The sequence below is a fragment of the Hemicordylus capensis genome, chromosome 2 (genome assembly GCF_027244095.1).
Source record: "Hemicordylus capensis ecotype Gifberg chromosome 2, rHemCap1.1.pri, whole genome shotgun sequence".
NCBI lineage: Eukaryota > Metazoa > Chordata > Lepidosauria > Squamata > Cordylidae > Hemicordylus > Hemicordylus capensis.
In genome coordinates, this window is record NC_069658.1 from 223,648,604 (window position 1) to 223,667,282 (window position 18,679).

Sequence of the window (18,679 nt, forward strand, 5' to 3'; positions counted from 1 at the left end):
GCGGCCGGCCAGCCTGGCGGTGGCCGCTTCTCCTCCACAGCAGGCTGGCCTGACGGCCGCCACTTCTCTTCCACTGCCAGCCTGGCGGCCACCGCTTCTACATTATGGCCACCTGCCGGCCTCTTGGCAGCCACTTCTACACCACAGCCAGCTGGCCTGGTGGTGGGCACTTCCCCTCCACAGCTGGCCGCCGCTTCTCCTCTGCGGCCGGCCTGGCGACGGCCACTTCTCGGCAGGGGGCCGGGCCACCCATCCCTGTCACTAATCAGCAGCTCACTCGCGTACTCTCATGAGAGCTGCCACACATGGGATGAGCAACGGGTATGCTTAGGAGAATTAGATAGATCGATAGATGGTGGGTTTAATCTAAAAAGAAGCATAAGACAGACACCAGCAACAGCCACTAGAGGGATGCTGTGCCAGGGCTGGATAGAGCGAGTTGCTCCCCCACCCCATGCTAAATATAAGAGAATCACCACTTTAAAAGATGTCTCTTTCCACAGTTAGCAGGGGAAGAGAGTAATGAAGGCTTGTCATTTCTGTATAGGGTGGTGTAGCAAGAAGACACCAGCCATACACCCTTCTACCTTAGTAAAAACCCAGGGAAAATACTCGGGTTATCCAGTGGGGCAGCATCAGGATCGGGCCCAATCCTGGAGCTACCCACAAGCGTGTGAACAGCCCCACATAGTGTTATGACACACACAGGCTACTGCAGCTGCTGGCTTACATACAGACTGAAGTTACTCATGAGCACTCCCACTGGAAACACTGCTGCTGGCTTGGCTCTGGTGAGAGAAAGGAAGGCTCAGAAGGTTCCACCCATCCCAGTACCATAATATTTTATTTCAAATGCTGGCAACCCCAGTTGTACTCCCATTATGCTAAGATGGAAGTGGCAGGAAGTGGCCAGCCCAGATGTTCATTGAGGAAGCCCATCACAATTGGAATGGTAGTACTAGATTGACATGAAAGGAATCCAGCCATTTCCCTGGCTGCTGAGCCTATCAGTCAAGCTAAGGGACAGATGGACTGAGCCTCAGCCAGCCAATCAGGAGCAGAGGGAGAGGGAGAAATGTTGCCTGACTCTCCCCACCCTCCACTTCCTGCAGAGGACACATTGTGGAGATCCGAGCTGCTTTGAGCTGATGGTCTTTTCTAATGAAAGGAGTGAATATCTTGCAACAGGTATCATACAGGGACTTTCCCCATTCCCTCACACATAGGAGGGAATGCCTCTTCAGCATACAAAGCTGCCTTATACCAACAGGCAGGCAATATGAAGGGAGCACAAACCCCAAAGCAGCAACAAAATCTAACCGATAGCGTAAGAACAGCCCTGCTGGATCAGACTCAGGAACTGCCCAGTCCAGCATGCTGTTTCACACAGTGGCCTCTGAGGAGCCCACAGGCAAGAGGTGAGGACACACCCTCTCTCTTACTGTTGCTCCCCTGCAACTGGTATTCAGAGGCATCTTGCCTCTGAGGCTGGAGGTGGCTTATAGCCTTCAGACTAGTAGCCATTGATAGACCTGTCCTCCACTGCATTCGTGGCACAGCCAGGAGCGACTCTTCCCTACCTTAAAGGCAGGGAACACAGCGCAGCCCCAGACTAGCTCCCGAAGGGGCCACATGGCTCCACTCAGGAGCCAGACCACGCCCCCCACATCCGACGTCAGATGCAGGGGCGTGACTAACCCCCGCCTCTGATGTCAGACATGGTGGGTGGGGCCGCCGCCACGGCCACACATGGGCCACTGGGGGTCAGGCTCCGCACCTGGTCTGCTGTTGCCCCCATTCATCATGGGAAGGCAGGAGGAGCCACCAGCCAGCACTGGTCAGCACTGACCATAATGGCAGCACCAGGGGGGCACAGAAGGGGCAAATTGCATTTATGGGTGGGCAAGCCGGGTCTCACATATTCGATTTCTGAAACAGAAAATAGGGATGGTGGTGAGGTGAGCCACTTGTCTGGGAGGGATGCTTGCCCACCCATGTCCCCCTCTGGAGCCACCTTTGGCCAAAAATGAGGCTCCCTTCCCCTTCAGATAAGCTCATGGGGATGGAAACAGCACCATCAGGAGGCCAGTGCAGGGGGTTCCCTTATGGACTTCACAACTTGCTGCCTCTCCTGGAGCAAAAAGCAAACCAGCATGATATAGCGGTTAGAGTGTTGGACTAGGACTGGGGTGACCGATGTTGACATCCCCGTTCAGCCATGAAACTCACCGGGTGACTCTGGGCCAGTCACTGATCTCTCAGTCTAACCTACCTCACAGGGTTGTTGTGAGGATATACATAGCCAAACATACCACGCTGGGCTCCTTGAAGGAAAAGTGGGATACAAATGATGATGATAAATAATGTCAAAGATCAATAAATTCACAGTATGGTGGGGGGTGGTCTTCTTCTTGCTACCCACTGCCAACTACCTTCTATGTCTGCACAGTATTATGGAGATCAAGGTTTCAGCTACCTGTCTGGTTAAAAAACGTCCCTTCTGGACATGGGGCACATTCATAGCAGCAAACCTGCTTCTCTTCTGGGACTTTTCTGTTGTGTCCTGGAGGGCAGTGACCCACACACCTAGCAAAGGACACCCTCTAGAGGAGAAGAGAGAAAGTGTCCTTGCAATGTGGGACATGTCAGAAACCTTCCTTAGGCTATCAGTACCCCAAATTCAATATTGTCTCCTCCATCTGGCAAAAGCTTCCCATAGACTTTGCCAGTTGGTCTACCTGAGCTCCTATTAATAGAGATTGAACCCAAGGCCTTCTGCATGCAAAGCAGATGCTCTGCCAAGAAGTCTGGTCTCTAGGTTGCCACCCCATGGGACCATTTTAAAGCACAGCGCCAGCGAGGGGGGAGAGCACCCTTTCCAGTCCTTAAAGTTATCCCCCCCCCAACCTTCAAACCGTCCAAACCGGCAGACTTTAGAACCAGTTCGGAGGTCCGTAAAAGGTTTGGCAGTCCAGAGGTAAAAGGTTTGAACCGGTTCAGAGGTCTGTTTTAAAGCACAGCGCCAGCAGGGGAAACATGGGGGTGGGTAAGAGAACCCTTCCTGGTCCTTAAAGCTGTCCCGCCACCACCACCTTTGAACCGGCTGAACTACTGGACTTTCTGAACCAATTTGTGCACATCCCTATCTTCCACTGCCCTTTGTTTCATTAAATCGCAAAAGATGCTTCCTCAATGAAATGAATGGTGGGAAGATACCTTCTCAGTGGCTTCTTTTTGTGGCTGGTGTCTCTTTGCTATACCACCCTTTACAGAAGCTACAAGCCTTCCTTACCCTCTTCCCCCACTAACTGAGCAAAGAGGCACTTTTTTAAAGTGGTGACTCTCTTTATTTAGCAGAGGGAGAGCAACTGGCCCTGTCCATCCCCAGCACAGCATCCCTCCAGTGGCTGTTGCTGGTGTGCATCTTGTGTTTCTTTTTTACATCGTGACCCCTTTGAGGACAGGGATCCATCTTTATTTATTTTTATTTCACTATGTAAACCACTTTGAGAAAACTTGTTGAAAAGCAGTATATAAATATTCATTGCTGTCAACTCCTACAAGGGAAATTATCTTGGCTGTCTCTGGAACTCACTTCATGGCAAGTGGGATGTTTTGGAGCAGTATAAACAAGGGCTGCATTTGAAAGGGGTGAAAGCACTACATAAGAACATAACATAAGAATAGCCTTGCTGGATCACAGTCAAGCCCTTTCTAGTCCAGCATCCTGCTTCAGCCATCCAAGCTAGTGGCCATCACCACATCCCATGGCAGACAATTCCATAAATCAATTAAGTGCTGTGAAAAAGTACTTCCTTTTGTTGGTCCTAAATTTCCTGGCCATTGGTTTCATGGGATGACCCCAGTCCTAATGCTGTGAAAGAGGGAGAAAATTTTATATCTCCTTTATAAACTAGTGGAAAATTGGGTTGTTTGAGTGACACTCGCTGGAACCCCCAGATTCACAGGACAGAAATCCAGACTGGTGTGGGACTGATATCAAAGCCTCCAAAACTATAATATCACCTAGTGACACTCAGCCAAACCCAACTCCCCAGTCATCCATTTGTCCTAACTCACTTTGGCACAAGCCTGGGTGCCATCTTGGATTTGGCTACTGCTCAACTTCACCAGGTTCCAAGTCCCATCCTTCAGCCCCATGGAGAACCAAAGAGTGACACAAACATGTTTTTCTCCCCGTTGAGGTGCTGACAGAGCCAAACCCTATGGGATTATTTCTCTCCCCAGGAATGATCAAAATCACAGTCCTTCTGGCTGAACCCCTGTGGGTCTCCATCTACCATGTCAACAACAAAGACATCCTGCACAAAACATGCTTGTATGCTAAATACAGCCTGAATTCTTCCAGCTGGGGCTGAGCTAAAGAACAAACACAATGTCTGTCCTTGTGTGCAAAATCCCTGGCTGGAACTTATGTGATTGACACTTTTTGTGTTCCCAGCATCCTTGCACAGAAGGTGAGAGCTCTTTGTGTCGCCCATGATTTCACTGTTGGTGCTGCTTTCCTTCCTGCCTCAAGGAGTCACCACCCACCTGGGAGTGAGGACCAAGTGCCTCCTGACAAGACCTTTCCAACTCCAAGAAGACTATTTCAGACCAGGGGACCTCAGCATTGGTGGACATTTACCCCTCGGCAATGATATACTTCTTGGACATCACTACAAAGCACTTCCCAGTGATATTATCCGGTAAGCTTGCACACGAGGGGTGATTCTGGGTGAGAATAATAGAACCATAGAAGGTAAATATTGGATGAGGTATTGGAGATCTTCTAGTTCACAGTCTTCTAGGCAAAGTGCTTCCCCAAAATGTCCCCTGTATAGTACTCTTGAGCTAGAAATTCAAAAGGTCCCCAATCATAGGAACATAGGAAGCTGCCATATACTGAGTCAGACCATAGGTCCATCTAGTTCAGTATTGTCTTCACAGACTGGCAGCGACTTCTCCAAGGTTACAGGCAGGAATCTCTCTCAGCCCTATCTTGGAGAAGCCAGGGAGGGAACTTGAAACCTTCTGCTCTTCCCAGAGCGGCTCCATCCCCTGAGGGGAATATCTTAGAGTGCTCACACTTCTAGTCTCCCATTCATATGCAACCAGGGCAGACCCTGCTTAGCTAAGGGGACAAGTCATGCTTGCTACCACAAGACCAGCTCTCCTCTCCTTGCTACCACAAGACCAGCCACCATCGCTTCTTGCACACACACCTGATGGATTTCTGTTTGTATCTCTAGAAGGTACAGTTCTACTCCCAAATGCTATGCACCATAGTAAATGTCCTGGAAGAAACAAGATATATAGCAACTTCACATATAATCCCTCCAGGAAGCCTTTCCTTCTCCTACCTTCAGGCTGCTAGCAGTACCAGGGATTGTTTGGCCCTCAGTCTGAATGGAGGAGGGAGACAAGATTGCTAGGATGGTACTCTCCCTGATTTTGTGTATTTAAGGGCATTTCACTGCATGCCAGTTCAGAACAAAAGATGGGGAGCATTGCCTGATTGTCTTAGAACATGCTCCCCTAAAAGAGCAAAACATTATTTTTTAGGGTTCCCCTAGTTGCCCAATATTTGCTCCTATGCTTCAGTTTGTAGTCAGAGATGCTACCTGAATTTGCTTTGCTCTTGAATATGAGAGCAGATATAATCCAAATATATTTTGCTACTGTATCAAGTGTCATTGAGTTCCACAGATCCATTTGCAAAATAAATGGCTATGTTAATGGCTATGCAATCTTTTTAATTTGCAGACATGATAGTATTACATCACTGTTCAGGTTTGAATAAAGTTCCTTTTAAATGCTTGAAGGATCCAAATACTTTATCCAGCTGTCTTCGGTTCTTCCAGCTGCGATTACCAGCTTTGGCTGAGGTGTGAGCAATTTATGTCAGCCTGGAAAACTTTACGGGACTGAAATTGCCTATTGAATCCAATACAGGTGATTGAGGACTACAACTGTATAAGTGACATTTTAGGGAAGCACTGTGTCTTGTAGAGATGCATCAGGCAGAAATTCATCCATGGCATCTCTAGGAAGTGATTGTGGAAGCTGGACCTGATGAAAGTATGTCTGGATGCATCACTCCCCAGCCCAATGGCCAGCTGAAAGACCAAGGCAATGAGGCAAGTCTCACAATCAGTGAGACTCTCCTGAATGGGGTTTGCGGGAAGAGCGGGCTTAGCCCACTCTCCCCGCATGATTATTCCTGCAGCCCTGGGGGGCCTGATCAGCCGCCTACATGACTACTGGCTCCGTCACGGAGTCGGCGGGGGCTGCGGGAATTGGGGACCACGTGGCCCCCAGAAGTTCCAGGATGCCTCGTGCAAGTGCACAGGGCATCCTGGAGAGACCCCCAGGGCTGGGAGGTCCTTCCGCCTCCCGGAGGGGGGCTCTTCGTGTGTTGCCGCGGTGCAGAGCCGTGCCATGGCAATACACGACCAAATAGATGGGGTTAGCGGAGCGCTTGCTCCGCTAACCTTGTCTAAGGGGAGGGGGGATTAGGAGGGTTTGCTGACGGGAGCCGAGCAGCTCCCGTGGCAGCACATGATCCTCCAAAAGCGGGCTAGGCTCCTTTAGCCCACTTTTGGTGGATCGTGAGGATCTCCTGAATGGACCGGGTCTCACGATCTGTGAGACCCGGTTTGGGGCGGTGAGCGGGAAGAGCGGGGAGGGAGCCCTGGGTGGCCGGATCGGCCGCCCACACGATTCCCGGCTCCGAGACAGACCCGGCGGGGGCTGGAGAGCTTGGGGGCTGCACGGCCCCCAGAAGCCCCAGTATGCCCTGCGCGGGTGCGCAGGGCATACTGGGGAGACCCCCGGAGCTGGGAGGTGGCTCTTCGCCTCCCCTCCGGGGGTCTACTCGTGAGTAGGCACGGCATGAAGCCGCACTGCAGCTACTCACGATTCTAAAAACCAGGTTTGCGGAGCGCTCGCTCCACAAACCTGGTTTGGGGGCAGGGGTTCTTGAGCGGGTTACCCGCTCAAGAACCACCGGGCTCGCAGCCGAGCCCGGTGGTTCTGACAATCGGCAAAAGTCGGGCTAGTGGAGGCTAGCCCGGTTTTTGTTGATCGTCAGAATATCCCCACAGTGTGAGTGCATGAAGCCTCATTTCAAAAGCCAGCATCACATACCATAGCCTTTACAGCTTATATGGGGAGGAACATAAGGTGGGTACCTTAACTAGCTATTTCCATGCTTTTTTGAGCACAAGTGAAAATGTAGAGCATGGATGACTGAATACAACTCTATATTAATGCAGAAATCTGCTACCTCATCCCTGACAAATCTCTGTAAATATCTGGCAAAGGAGAGCCCACCATTGTTGATAAGCAGATTGTTTCACTCTCTAACACCTCCTACAGTCTACTTAATGTCTAGCCTGAATCCTTGTAGTTTCAATCCATTTTCAATCCATTTTCAATCCAAGCTTCCTTGTAGTTTCAATCCATTGCTTCTAGTCCTCCGGAGTGATAGAGAATCAGTCCACTTCTTCTTCTACATAATAGTCCTTCAAATATTTGCGGATGGTTCTCAGATCTCCCCTTAGTCTTCTCTTCTCCAGTATAAATATACTCCACTTCTTCCATTGTCCCTCCTAGGACTATGTTTCCAGGCCCCTCACCATTGAGAAGATTTGGTTGAACACTGAGAGAGTCAGTACTGTGATAATGTTATCTATACTTGGTTAAGCTTTTGGCGGGGAATACAAGTGGGTAACAGTATCTATAGGATGGGGTGGGTTCATCTATTATAGTTTGTGAAGTATTGCTGGAGATTTTGGATCTGGAAAGTTGAACTGGAAGGATTTCATTACCTGCTATTTGAACTGGAAGGACCTCATAACCTGCTATTCTGCTTTTGTGTTGGGATCTGCTCTCAACCTCCCCGAACCAGCAACAGGGCTCTGGGGAGGCCCCCTAGAACACTTGGAGGCCCCCCTGGACACAGGAGGCCACGGACCTAATTCCCAAGGTCCGTGGCTAAGAGCACCTCTGTCCCTAACATAACTCTCCTGGCAGACCCAATCCTATAGCCAAGAACTACCAGCACATCCTGGCCTTGGTGTTTGCCATCAAAGGGCTCAACAAGGATCCAGCACTCCTCCCCAACTTCACGCTGGGCTTCAGGATCTACGATGACAAGGACATTGTACGAAAGACCTTCCAGGCCAGCCTGGCTCTGCTCTCCACACGTGGGCAATTGGTGCCTAACTTTAAATGCAACACAGAGGACAATCTGTTGTCCGTCATTGGGAGTCTCCATTCTGACACCTCCAGGCAAATGGCCACCATCTTGGGCATCGTCAAGATACCTCAGGTAAGGGGAACAGACAGGGGCAGTAGTGGGGAGAGGCAGGCTTGTAACCAGCGGGTTGGTTTGGGGGGCAGGGTTTTTTTGCAGAAGTCAGGGGAGGCAGGTTATAAAATGTGCAGTTAAAACAGTCAGTGAGGCTGGGAAGGAAAGAGAATTTTTTGGTGTGGCAGGTACACACCATGCCACTAGCTGGCTATGGACCTGGGGAGAGGCAGTGCTTAGTCACACAGAGATGCAAAGGCCATTCTCTGAAAGTGCATTCAGTGTATCATCCTAGTGTGTTGTAAGGAATGGAGAGGGAATCTCCAGCAGATTCTCCAAATAGATAATTTTAAATTACTGGTCTGTATATGTGTGGCCGGTTTGGATACTCCACCATACTTTGTGGGAGTCAGGTGTTCATTTGACCTCCTATTTTTGGCTTCTCTGTCACTTGCTATCCTTGGAAATTGCCAGGAATTGCCATCAGGTTTTAACCAACACATCCCACTTCCTCAAACCCAGCCCCATGTGGAATATCACACCCTGCAGTTTCCAGCCAGGACTCTCATTGCCCAGCCTAATAAATGCAAATTCCAGGTATCATCACTTCAAGCATGATCAGAAGCTTTGCAAGTTCTCCACACAGTTAATTTTAAACATGGGGGCTATTCACAAAATCCATGTGTGAATGGGTCTGCAGGTGGACCCACAGGTGGGCAAGAAGGGCGGGAAGGCAGGGTTTGACGGGCACAGAGCCTTGGGGGAGTCCCCCATCAGAAGGACGGACTAGGCGCCCGTCTCTGTGTCTCTTTGGGCTCCGTGCAGTCCAAGGAGACACACAAGCCCAGCAGCTGAGTTAAGGAAGTGCTTGCTCCCTTAACCTCAGCTCAGAGCCAGACTTCTGAGTGGCGCTAGGCTGGCCGGGTGCGCCTGGATCCACGCAGGTCCTGGTGCTCCTCATGGTTGTGTGTGTGGCTTGTTTGGATTAATTTGAATCGAGGATTAACTGGATCTTGCTTTGGCCACCCTGTCACTTGATAACCTCTCATTCCAAGGTTTAAGGGAGCTCCTCTCTCATCCTTTGATCCAGTCTGTCCTTTCCTCCCTGGGAAAATCCAGCAATGCCAGTAACAGAATTATTTCAGACATGTCTCTTAGGAGAGGAGAGCTGGTCTTGTGATAGCAAGCATGACTTGTCCCCTTAGCTAAGCTGGGTCTGCCCTGGTTGCATATGAAAGGGAGACTAGAAGTGTGAGGACTGGAAGATATTCCCCTCAGGGGATGGAACAGCCGCTCTGGGAAGAGTATCTGGGTTCCAAGTTCCCTCCCTGGCAGCATCTCCAAGATAGGGCTGGGAGAGATTCCTGCCTGCAACCTTGGGGAAGCCGCTGCCAGTCTGGGTAGACAGTACTGAGCTAGATAGACCAATGATCTGACTCATTATATGGCAGCTTCCTATGTTCCTATGTCAGAAGCAGGATTTAGTTAGGCATGTTCGCTCTGTAATGAAATACATTCCCATCCTGCACACAGAATCTTCCCCCTCCCACTGCAGATCCTTCAGTCTGAACTATTAAGAGCCATCCCAAGGGCCACCTCAAGACCACAGGAACCTGGGTCTTTTCAACTGCAGCAGCTCAGCTATGGAATGCCCCCTCCCCCCACCAACAGCCTTCTGTAATGACTTAGCAAACCTCTGCATTTGAAATTTTAAAATGTACCTTGATTGACCTTACATGCATCCTAAGTTTTGAAAATGCCTATTATTTGTTGCTGTCCCTGAAGTAATACTTACATTTATTTAAAATAAATGCCTGTTTTTAAAAAGATTTTAAAAGATTATATTCCCCAGCACAGCCTTCAGGGACATATACCTGGAAGGCAAAGAGCACTTACGGAGACAGGGCAGAGCAGTGGAAATTGCTTTCCCCACTCATACACATGGGTATGCTCTGCTGCTCTGAAAGACTCTGGCTGAGTTGAGAGGAGCCTCTTTGTGCAGGGCATAACTCCACTACATCCCCAGATTGCTGCTCTGGATGTCAGCCACTGTGCAGAAGTAAAGAGACATCACATAGCTTCAGCCTTCACTTAGAAACCCACTTTTAATGTTAAACTCTTCCTTCCTTCAGCTCGGTTATGGCTCTATCAACACTGCTGAGAAAGGGGGAACCCTCATCCCTTCCTTTTACCAGATTGATCCCAATGAAGCCCAGCAATGTGTGGCCTTAGTCCAGCTACTCCTTTATTTCCACTGGAACTGGATTGGGCTCGTTGCTTCAGATGATGAGAGTGATGAAAACATCATCCAGATATTGGGACCAATGCTGGCCCAGAATGACATCTGTGTGGCCTTCACTGCAAGGATCAAGAAAGAATTTCTGGTGATTCCAGTTTATCCTCTTTTCCCTGATTGGTTGGGGGATGCTGATGTGGTCATTCTCTCTGGGAACTCCTATCTTATGCAGCAATTAGCAGATCATTTCAGTTTCTTTGAAGAAAAGGTCAACCCTGCATCTCAGAAGGTTTGGATCTTGACATCTCAGTGGGAATTTCTTGCACTGGGATCATTCAATAATTGGTGGTATGTCCAGGACTTCCATGGTGCTCTATCTCTCAGAGTCCACACAGGAGATGTGCCAGGATTCCAAAACTTTCTCTTGACTTTAGATCCACACCAACCCCAGGGGGACATCTTTCTCCGTGACTGGTGGCAAGTGGCATTCAAGTGTGAGTTTCTGAAAAGACCTAGATACAATTCCTGGGGCAAGAAATATTGTTCAGGTGAGGAGAAGCTGGAGAACCTGCCGACATCTGTCTTCGAAATGAGCATGACCATCCACAGCTACAATGTCTACAATGCTGCCTATTCTGTGGCACACGCATTGCACACCCTGTACGTAACACATTCAAAACACACAAAGATAAGGGCTCTCAGGAGGCTTCTGAACATTGAACCATGGCAGGTAATAATATTCTTCCTCAGATTTGTGGCACTTGTGGAAAGGAATGGTCTGCCTCATCCTCTTAAAAGGGTGGGCCTTGCAGTATATAAATAGTATGTGTAACATAGCATTGTTCTGTTTACTGAGGTCTGTGGACTGATTTGACAGTAAGTCTGGCAAGAGCTGAAAGCACTGTGTTCCCTCTCTGCATACTCCAGGATCAAGTTTTAATACACTTGATTCTGGAGTATGCAGAGAGGGAACACAGTGCTTTATTAAAACTTGATTCTGGAGTATGCAGAGAGGGAACACTATGCTTTCAGTTCTTGCCAGACTTACTGTCAAATGCAACCCACGTTTATATTGCTCCTGTGTTCTTCACATTGTGTACAGTAAGATCCAGAGATTACCCAGATAGGGACATTTCCCTAGTACGAAGAGAGTAAGGTTAACAAATAACATGGAAACCGAGGTTCATCCGGATGATCACATATCTCAGTTTGTTGGAAGGAGCCACGTAGCGTCAGAGCCCCCGGGTGTGGGGTCAATGGAGCAAGCATCCCAGTGAGAACCTGGATGCTATCCTGGCCTGCCTCGTGTAGCCTTGCAGTCACTGGTCCAGGTGGCAGAGGGGGCAGGACTCACCTGGAACAAAGCCAATGTCGTGAAGAGTGCAGGTTCACATAACACACAACTGTGGTGGAGCTGTACCTACTTTGTGAAGCCAACTTCAAATCTTGGTTACAGAAGTCAGTTTATGTCCCATCTGAAGCTGAAGTTCCTGCTTTGGTGTGGGTTCAGACAATCACGATAGGTTGATTACCAACTTTGTACATAAGTTCCTCATTATGTGTGAACCTGCCCAATATATGTTTCTTTAGGGCAAGGAGACACCAACCACAAAAAGCAGCCACTGAGCAGATATCTTCCCACTATTCATTCCACAGAGGAAACATCTTTATTTAGGTGATCAAAGGACAGTAGAAGACATCGTCATCTCCTTCACCTCTCAAAGTGTGTTAGGAGGCGTCGTTCACCATCATACTCAATGCCCCATCACCCCATTTCCCAAGTTTGTCCTCCTTTTCAGATTCATACTGCCTTGAGGAACGTCCGGTTTAACAACAGTGCTGGAGAGGAAGTCTCTTTTCCTGCAAATGGCGAGAGATCTACTTCCTATGACATTTTGAACTGGATCTTATTCCCCAATCAGTCTTTCTCTCCTGTGAAAGTTGGAAAGATGGATCAGAGAGCTCCCCCTGGCCATGATTTTGTGATTCAACCAGATTCAATTGTGTGGGCTACTCAGGTGGGCACAGGCTGAAAATATTCTCGAGATCACGGGGTGATTAGAGCATGTTTCCATTCCTGTCTCAGTCTAAAGGTCTTGGTATTCCAAAATTGTTCAGAGGGCTGTATATTATTTTCTCATTTCCTGTTTAAGTGGTTTTCTGTAATGTGCAATTGTCCTGAAGAGAGATCTCCCTTTTCAGCTGATGATCCTTTCCTTTGTGTGGAAGAAAACTCAGTTGTGTTACTCCACGTGCTGTTCATGGAAAGAGAACTGGTCTCAGGAAGAGAGCTGGTCTTGTGGTAGCAAGCATGACTTGTCCCCTTAAGCTAAGCAGGGTCCACCCTGGTTGCATATGAATGGGAGACTAGATGTGTGAACACTGGAAGATACTCCCCTCAGGGGATGGAGCCGCTCTGGGAAGAGCATCAGAAGGTTCCAAGTTCCCTCCCTGGCAAGATCTCCAAGATAGGGCTGAGAGAGATTCCTGCCTGCAACCTTGGAGAAGCCGCTGCCTGTCTGGGTAGACAATACTGAGCAAGATGGACCTAAGGTCTGACTCAGTATATGGCAGCTTCCTATGTTCCTATGGGGCAGAATTCAGGGTTGGAGCTTCTTGCACAGAGAAAGTTCCCGGCTTAGTCCCCCATAACCTTCAACTAAAATGATCTCAAGGGACAGGACCTGGAAAGTCCTCTTTCCTGTAGACGCCTTGTCAATCAGACCAGATGTCTGATCTAAACAAAGATGCTCTTTCTATTAGGGAAGAAAGCAGAGCTTATTGGCAGAGCACCTGCTTTGCATGCAGAAAGCTTTGGGTTCAAGCTCCACCAAAAGGATCTCAGGTAGACAAGTGATCAAAGATACTGGGGAGTTTTTGCCAGACAGAAGAGACAATGTTGAACTAGGTGCACTGGTGGTCTGAGTCAGCCAAAGGTAGCTTTCTAATAAGCCACAAATGATCATCTATTCAAGTGATACGTACAATTTCTGCTCTTTCTCTCTTCTCCTTTAGAGGGTGCCCTTTGGGAGGTGTGTGTTGAGCTGTCCTCCAGGACACAGCAGGAAGGTGCCAGAGGGGAAGCAGGTTTGCTGCTACGAATGTGTCCCATGTCCAGAAGGGACCTTTTCCAACCAGACAGGTAGTTGAAACCTCGATCTCCATAATACTGTGCAGATATGGAGGGGAGTCATCAGTGGATAGCAAGAATTAGATCCCCCCTATACTTTGCCTTTATTATTATTTCTTGTTTACACAGTCAGACAGATGTTATTGACTGGTTTGTTTTATCCAGACATCAGGATGAGGAGGAGGAGGAGGAGGAGGCCATTTACATACAGTCTACCAGATTTTTGACTGGATTCGGTACTTTAATTATTGGGCCCTTTCATAAGAACATAAGAACAGCCCTGCTGGATCAGGCCCAAGGCCTATCTAGTCCAGCATCCTGTTTCACATAGTGGCCTACCAGATGCCAATGGAAGCCACAGGCAGGAGTTGAGGGGATGCCCTCTCTCCTGCTGTTACTCCCCTGCAACTGGTACTCAGAGGCATCCTGCCCTTGAGGCTGGAGGTGGCCTTTAGCCCTCTGTCTAGTAGCCACTGACAGATCTCTCCTCCATGAAGTTATATCCAAAGCCCTCTTAAAGCTGTCCAGGTTGCTGGCTGTCACCACATCTTGTGGCAGAGAATTCCACAAGTTGATTATGTGTTGTGTGAAAAATTACTTCCATTTGTTGGTCTTAGATTTCCTGGCAATCAATTTCATGTGATAACCCCTGGTTCTAGTGTTATGGGAGAGGGAGAAGAATTTCTCTCTCTCCACTTTCTCCACACCATGCATGATTGTATAGACCTCTATCATGTCTTTCTGCAGTCGTCTTTTTTCTAAACTAAAAAGCCCCAGGTGTTGTAGTCTTGTCTCATAAGAAAGGTGCTCTAGGCCCCTGATCATCTTGGTTGCCCTCTTCTGTACCTTCTCCAGTTCTACAATGTCCTTTTTTTAGATGTGGTGACCAGAATGGTACACAGTACTCCAGGTGTGGCCGCACCATAGTTTTTCCAAGAGTCTAGGATATCTAAAAAAAATTAAAGATAGCATCGTAATATTTGTGCTGTCCTGAGTAGTGTGGCCTTCTCTAGCTGATGTGTTGTAATTTTATCAATGCCCAAGGTGTCAAGCTGGTGTTCAAGTTCTTTTGGTACAGTACCAAGGGCACCAACAACTATTGGCACCACTATTGTTTTCTTTTTCCAGAGCTGCTCAATTTGAATCTGAAGGTCCTTGTATTTAGTTATTTTCTCCAATTGTTTTTTGTTGACTCAACTTATCATCATCATCATCATCATCATCATTGAACACACTTCTATACCGCCCAAAACTCACGTCTCTGGGCGGTTTACAACAAGCAACCGAAAGCTATAACATTAGTTAAAATATATGACAAAAAAAAACTTAAAACAGTAATTAAAACAAAATAAACAACATGGTAAAAGTTAAAATATTACAACAATTAAAAATTTTAAAACAACATTTTGAAACGATGATAAAACTGTTAAAACAATATTTAATTAAAAGCCTGGGTGAATAGGTGCATCTTTAAATGCTTTTTAAAAGTTATCAGAGATGGGGAGGCTCTTATTTCAGCATGGAGCATGTTCCAAGGCTCTGGAGGAGCAGCAGAGAAGGCCCGTCCCTGAGTCGCCACCAAATGAGCTGTTGGCAACTGCAGACAGACCTCTCCTGATGATCTCTATGGGTGGTGGGGTTCATGACAAAGAAGACATCCTCTTAAATACCCAGGGCCAAAGCCATTTAGGGCTTTATGGGTTATAAACAGCACCTTCTATTTTGCCCAGAAACTTATCAGCAGCCAGTGTAGATCTTTCAATACAGGAGTAATATGGTCTCTCTGAGATGACTCGGAGACCAACCTGGCTGCCACATTCTGAACCAGCTGTAGTTTCCAGACTACACATAAGGGCAGCCCCACATAGAGCAAGTTACAGTAATCCAGTCTGGAGATTACCAGCATGTGTACCACTGTTCTGAGGTCATTTATCTCAATAAACAGATGCAGCTGGTGTATCAAAAGAAGCTGATAGAAGGCACTTCTGGCCACCGCCTCAACCTGGGAGACCAGGGAGAGGCTTGGATCCAGAAGCATCCCTAGACTGCGTACCTCTTCCTTCAAGGGAAGTGTGACCCCATTCAGAATAGGCAGATCAAACTCATCTCCCAAGTTTCAACCCTGCACGAGTACCTCCGTCTTATCTGGATTCAGTCTCAGTTTGTTATCCCTCATCCAGCCCATTACCTCCTCCAGACAAGCATTTAGGGAGGTTATGCCCCCTCCTGATGATGTTGACATGGAGAAGTAGATTTGGGTGTCATCAGAATACTGATAGCACCCTGCACTAAATCTCCTGATGATCTCTCCCAGTGGTTTCATGTAGATGTTAAACAACATCAGAGACAATACAGAACCCTGAGGGACACCATAGGAAAGTTCAGATTTTGAAGAACAACAGTCTCCAAGGGACACCATCTGGAACCTGCCCGAGAGGTAGGAGCGGAAACACTGCAAAGCCCCACTGCCACCCCCCTCAGACACTCCAGAATGATACTATGTTCGATAGAATCAAAAGCCGCCGAGAGGTCCAAAAGGACCAACAGAGTCACATTTCCTCTATCAGTTCCCAATTGGAGATCATCCATCTGGCCGACCGAGGCAGTCTCCACCCCGAAAGCCAGTACTTTTTGTACTTTGGTGCTGTTGTTATCATCATCATCTTTATATCCTGCTCTTCCTCCATGGAGCCCGGAATGGTGTCCATGGTTGTTTATCCTCACAACAACCTGTGAGGTAGGTTAGGTTGTGACTAGCCCAAAGTCATCCAGTGAGCTGATTTACTGCATGGGAATTTGACCCTGGGTCTCCTCAGTTTAATCTACCACTACATCATGCTGGCTTTCTTGTTGCTCCAGGGTGGAGAGCAGGTAGTGGATATCCCTGAAGCAAAACCCTGCTCTGGGCTCCTGATGGTGATTCCATTCCTGCAATGGATTCCCCAAGCATATCTGAGCAGGAAGGGAGGCTCATTGTCAGCACTGGGTGCTGGCTTATCCTGCCCTAGCGTGATGAATAGGGGCAAAAGCAACTTCCTCCTCCTGGCTGTCATCATTGTTCATTGAGGAGTGACTGGTATGGGTGAGATGCGGGGGTGGGGGAGTAAATGAACTGCAGGGGCGGCTCATTTCTGCTTTCCTCTCCCTAACCCATCTGTTTTGCTCTGCTTTCTCTCACTTGCTGCCACATTAACCCTTTGTGCACAGGCTGGTTATTTCACTGGTTTGTTTACTACTCCACCTCTCCCAGTTACTGGCCATTACTGTGTTCAACAAAGTTATATTCTGTTTCTTGATCTTTCCATCTCAAAGATCAGTTGCAGAGGCTGTCAATGGGAATATGTAGCCCACTTTTACAATCAGTTGAAAACTGGAATATTCTGTCCTCTGGGGAATATAATTCCAGCTGGTGAAGGAGAGTCAGAGAGTAAAAGTGATGTCAGTGTGGCCATCTACACCTTGACCTGGAAAACAGGTCATTCTGTATCTGTAGGTGTGGGTGGATCTGGAAACAAAAGAATGATAATATGGCTCATGTTTGAGATACTTCAATTTGGGTATTCTCTTGCAGATGCAATTCACTGTGATCCATGCCCAGAAGATCAATACCCAAACAAGAACAAAGACCAATGTATCTCCAAACATATACACTACCTTGCGTATGAAGATGTTCTGGGTCACACTTTGGCTTCTCTTGCTCTCTGCCTCACTCTGATCACATCTCTGGTGCTGGCAACCTTCATTAAAAACCAGGACACACCAATTGTGAAAGCCAACAACCGAGGCCTCACCTACATCCTTCTCATTTCTCTCCTGCTTTGCTTTCTCTGTGCCTTCCTGTTCATTGGCCGACCAAGGAAGCTCACTTGCCTTCTCCGACAAATGGCTTTTGGCATCATCTTCTCTGTTGCTGTTTCTTCAGTGTTGGCAAAAACAGTCACGGTGGTTGTGGCCTTCTTAGCTACCAGACCTGGAAACATGGCAAGACAAATACTGAAGAGACAACCAGCAAACTCCATTGTCCTGATCTGCCCCTTCATCCAAGCGGTTATCTGTACTTTCTGGTTGGCAACCTCTCCCCCATTTCCAAACCTGGACTTCCATTCCTTGGCCAGAGAGATTGTAGAGGAATGTAATGAAGGCTCGGCTACCATGTTTTACACTGTGCTGGGTTACATGGGATTTCTGGCCTTCATCAGCTTCACGGTGGCTTTCTTAGCTAGGAAATTGCCCGACAGCTTTAATGAAGCCAAGTTTATTACCTTCAGCATGCTGGTCTTCTGCAGCGTTTGGGTCTCCTTTGTGCCCACTTATTTGAGTACCAAAGGGAAGTCCATGGTGGCTGTGGAGGTCTTCTCCATCTTGGTATCTGGCGCTGGTCTCCTGGGCTGCATCTTCCTCCCCAAATGTTATATCATTGTCCTGAGGCCCAGTCTCAACAGCAGGGATCATCTGATCAGGAGAAAATATCAGGGAACTTAAGTGTTTGGAATAGTCCCTACTAATCCAATCCACTATCAAATTCAGGGAAGATGGTGGCATTATTGAGGGACTGGTCCCAAACTAATGTGGATATATTAGTCTGTTACAGCATAAAGAATTCACACTCTGGTTGCAGCTTAAAGATTAAGTGATGTGGTGCTGCCTTTGTACGTAGTCTGGAAACCATTTCCTGCAGAATGCTGCTGCCAGATTGGTCTCTAGGACATCCTGAAGAGACCATATCACTCTGGTTTTAAAAGAACTACACTGACTACCCAGGCTAACAACAGCAACACAGGCTATCACCTACAGCCTTTGGAGTCAGGCTTATACTACTACTACTACGAGTAGTAGTCGTAGTAATAATAATAATAATAATAATAGGTTTCTGGGAAAATTTGAAGTGCTGGTTATTACCTATAAAGCCTTTAATGACTTGGGCCTAAGGTATTCTTCATTATGAACCTTCTTCATTATGAACGCCGCCTATTAAGATCTTCAGGGGAGGTTCATCTGA

The 18,679-nt window shown here is 47.8% G+C and overlaps 1 protein-coding gene across 1 annotated transcript; it reads left to right on the forward strand.

Moving 5' to 3' along the window:
- The first annotated feature begins 7,168 nt into the window (after positions 1-7,168).
- On the forward strand, positions 7,169-18,162 carry LOC128343790 (vomeronasal type-2 receptor 26-like). The gene is made up of 5 exons (XM_053293227.1): positions 7,169-7,185; positions 8,038-8,335; positions 10,447-10,698; positions 13,566-13,699; positions 17,262-18,162. The coding sequence occupies exons 1-5, from the start codon at positions 7,169-7,171 to the stop codon at positions 18,160-18,162; spliced, it is 1,602 nt and encodes a 533-aa protein (XP_053149202.1).
- The last annotated feature ends 517 nt before the right edge of the window (positions 18,163-18,679 follow it).

Excerpts from the sequence above, each read along its gene's own strand:
- LOC128343790 (XM_053293227.1), top strand. Across the intron at positions 10,699-13,565 it reads GGATCAAGAAAGAATTTCTG|AGGGTGCCCTTTGGGAGGTG; the intron begins GTGATTCCAGTT and ends CTTCTCCTTTAG. Across the intron at positions 13,700-17,261 it reads TCCAACCAGACAGGTAGTTG|CTGTGATCCATGCCCAGAAG; the intron begins AAACCTCGATCT and ends AGATGCAATTCA.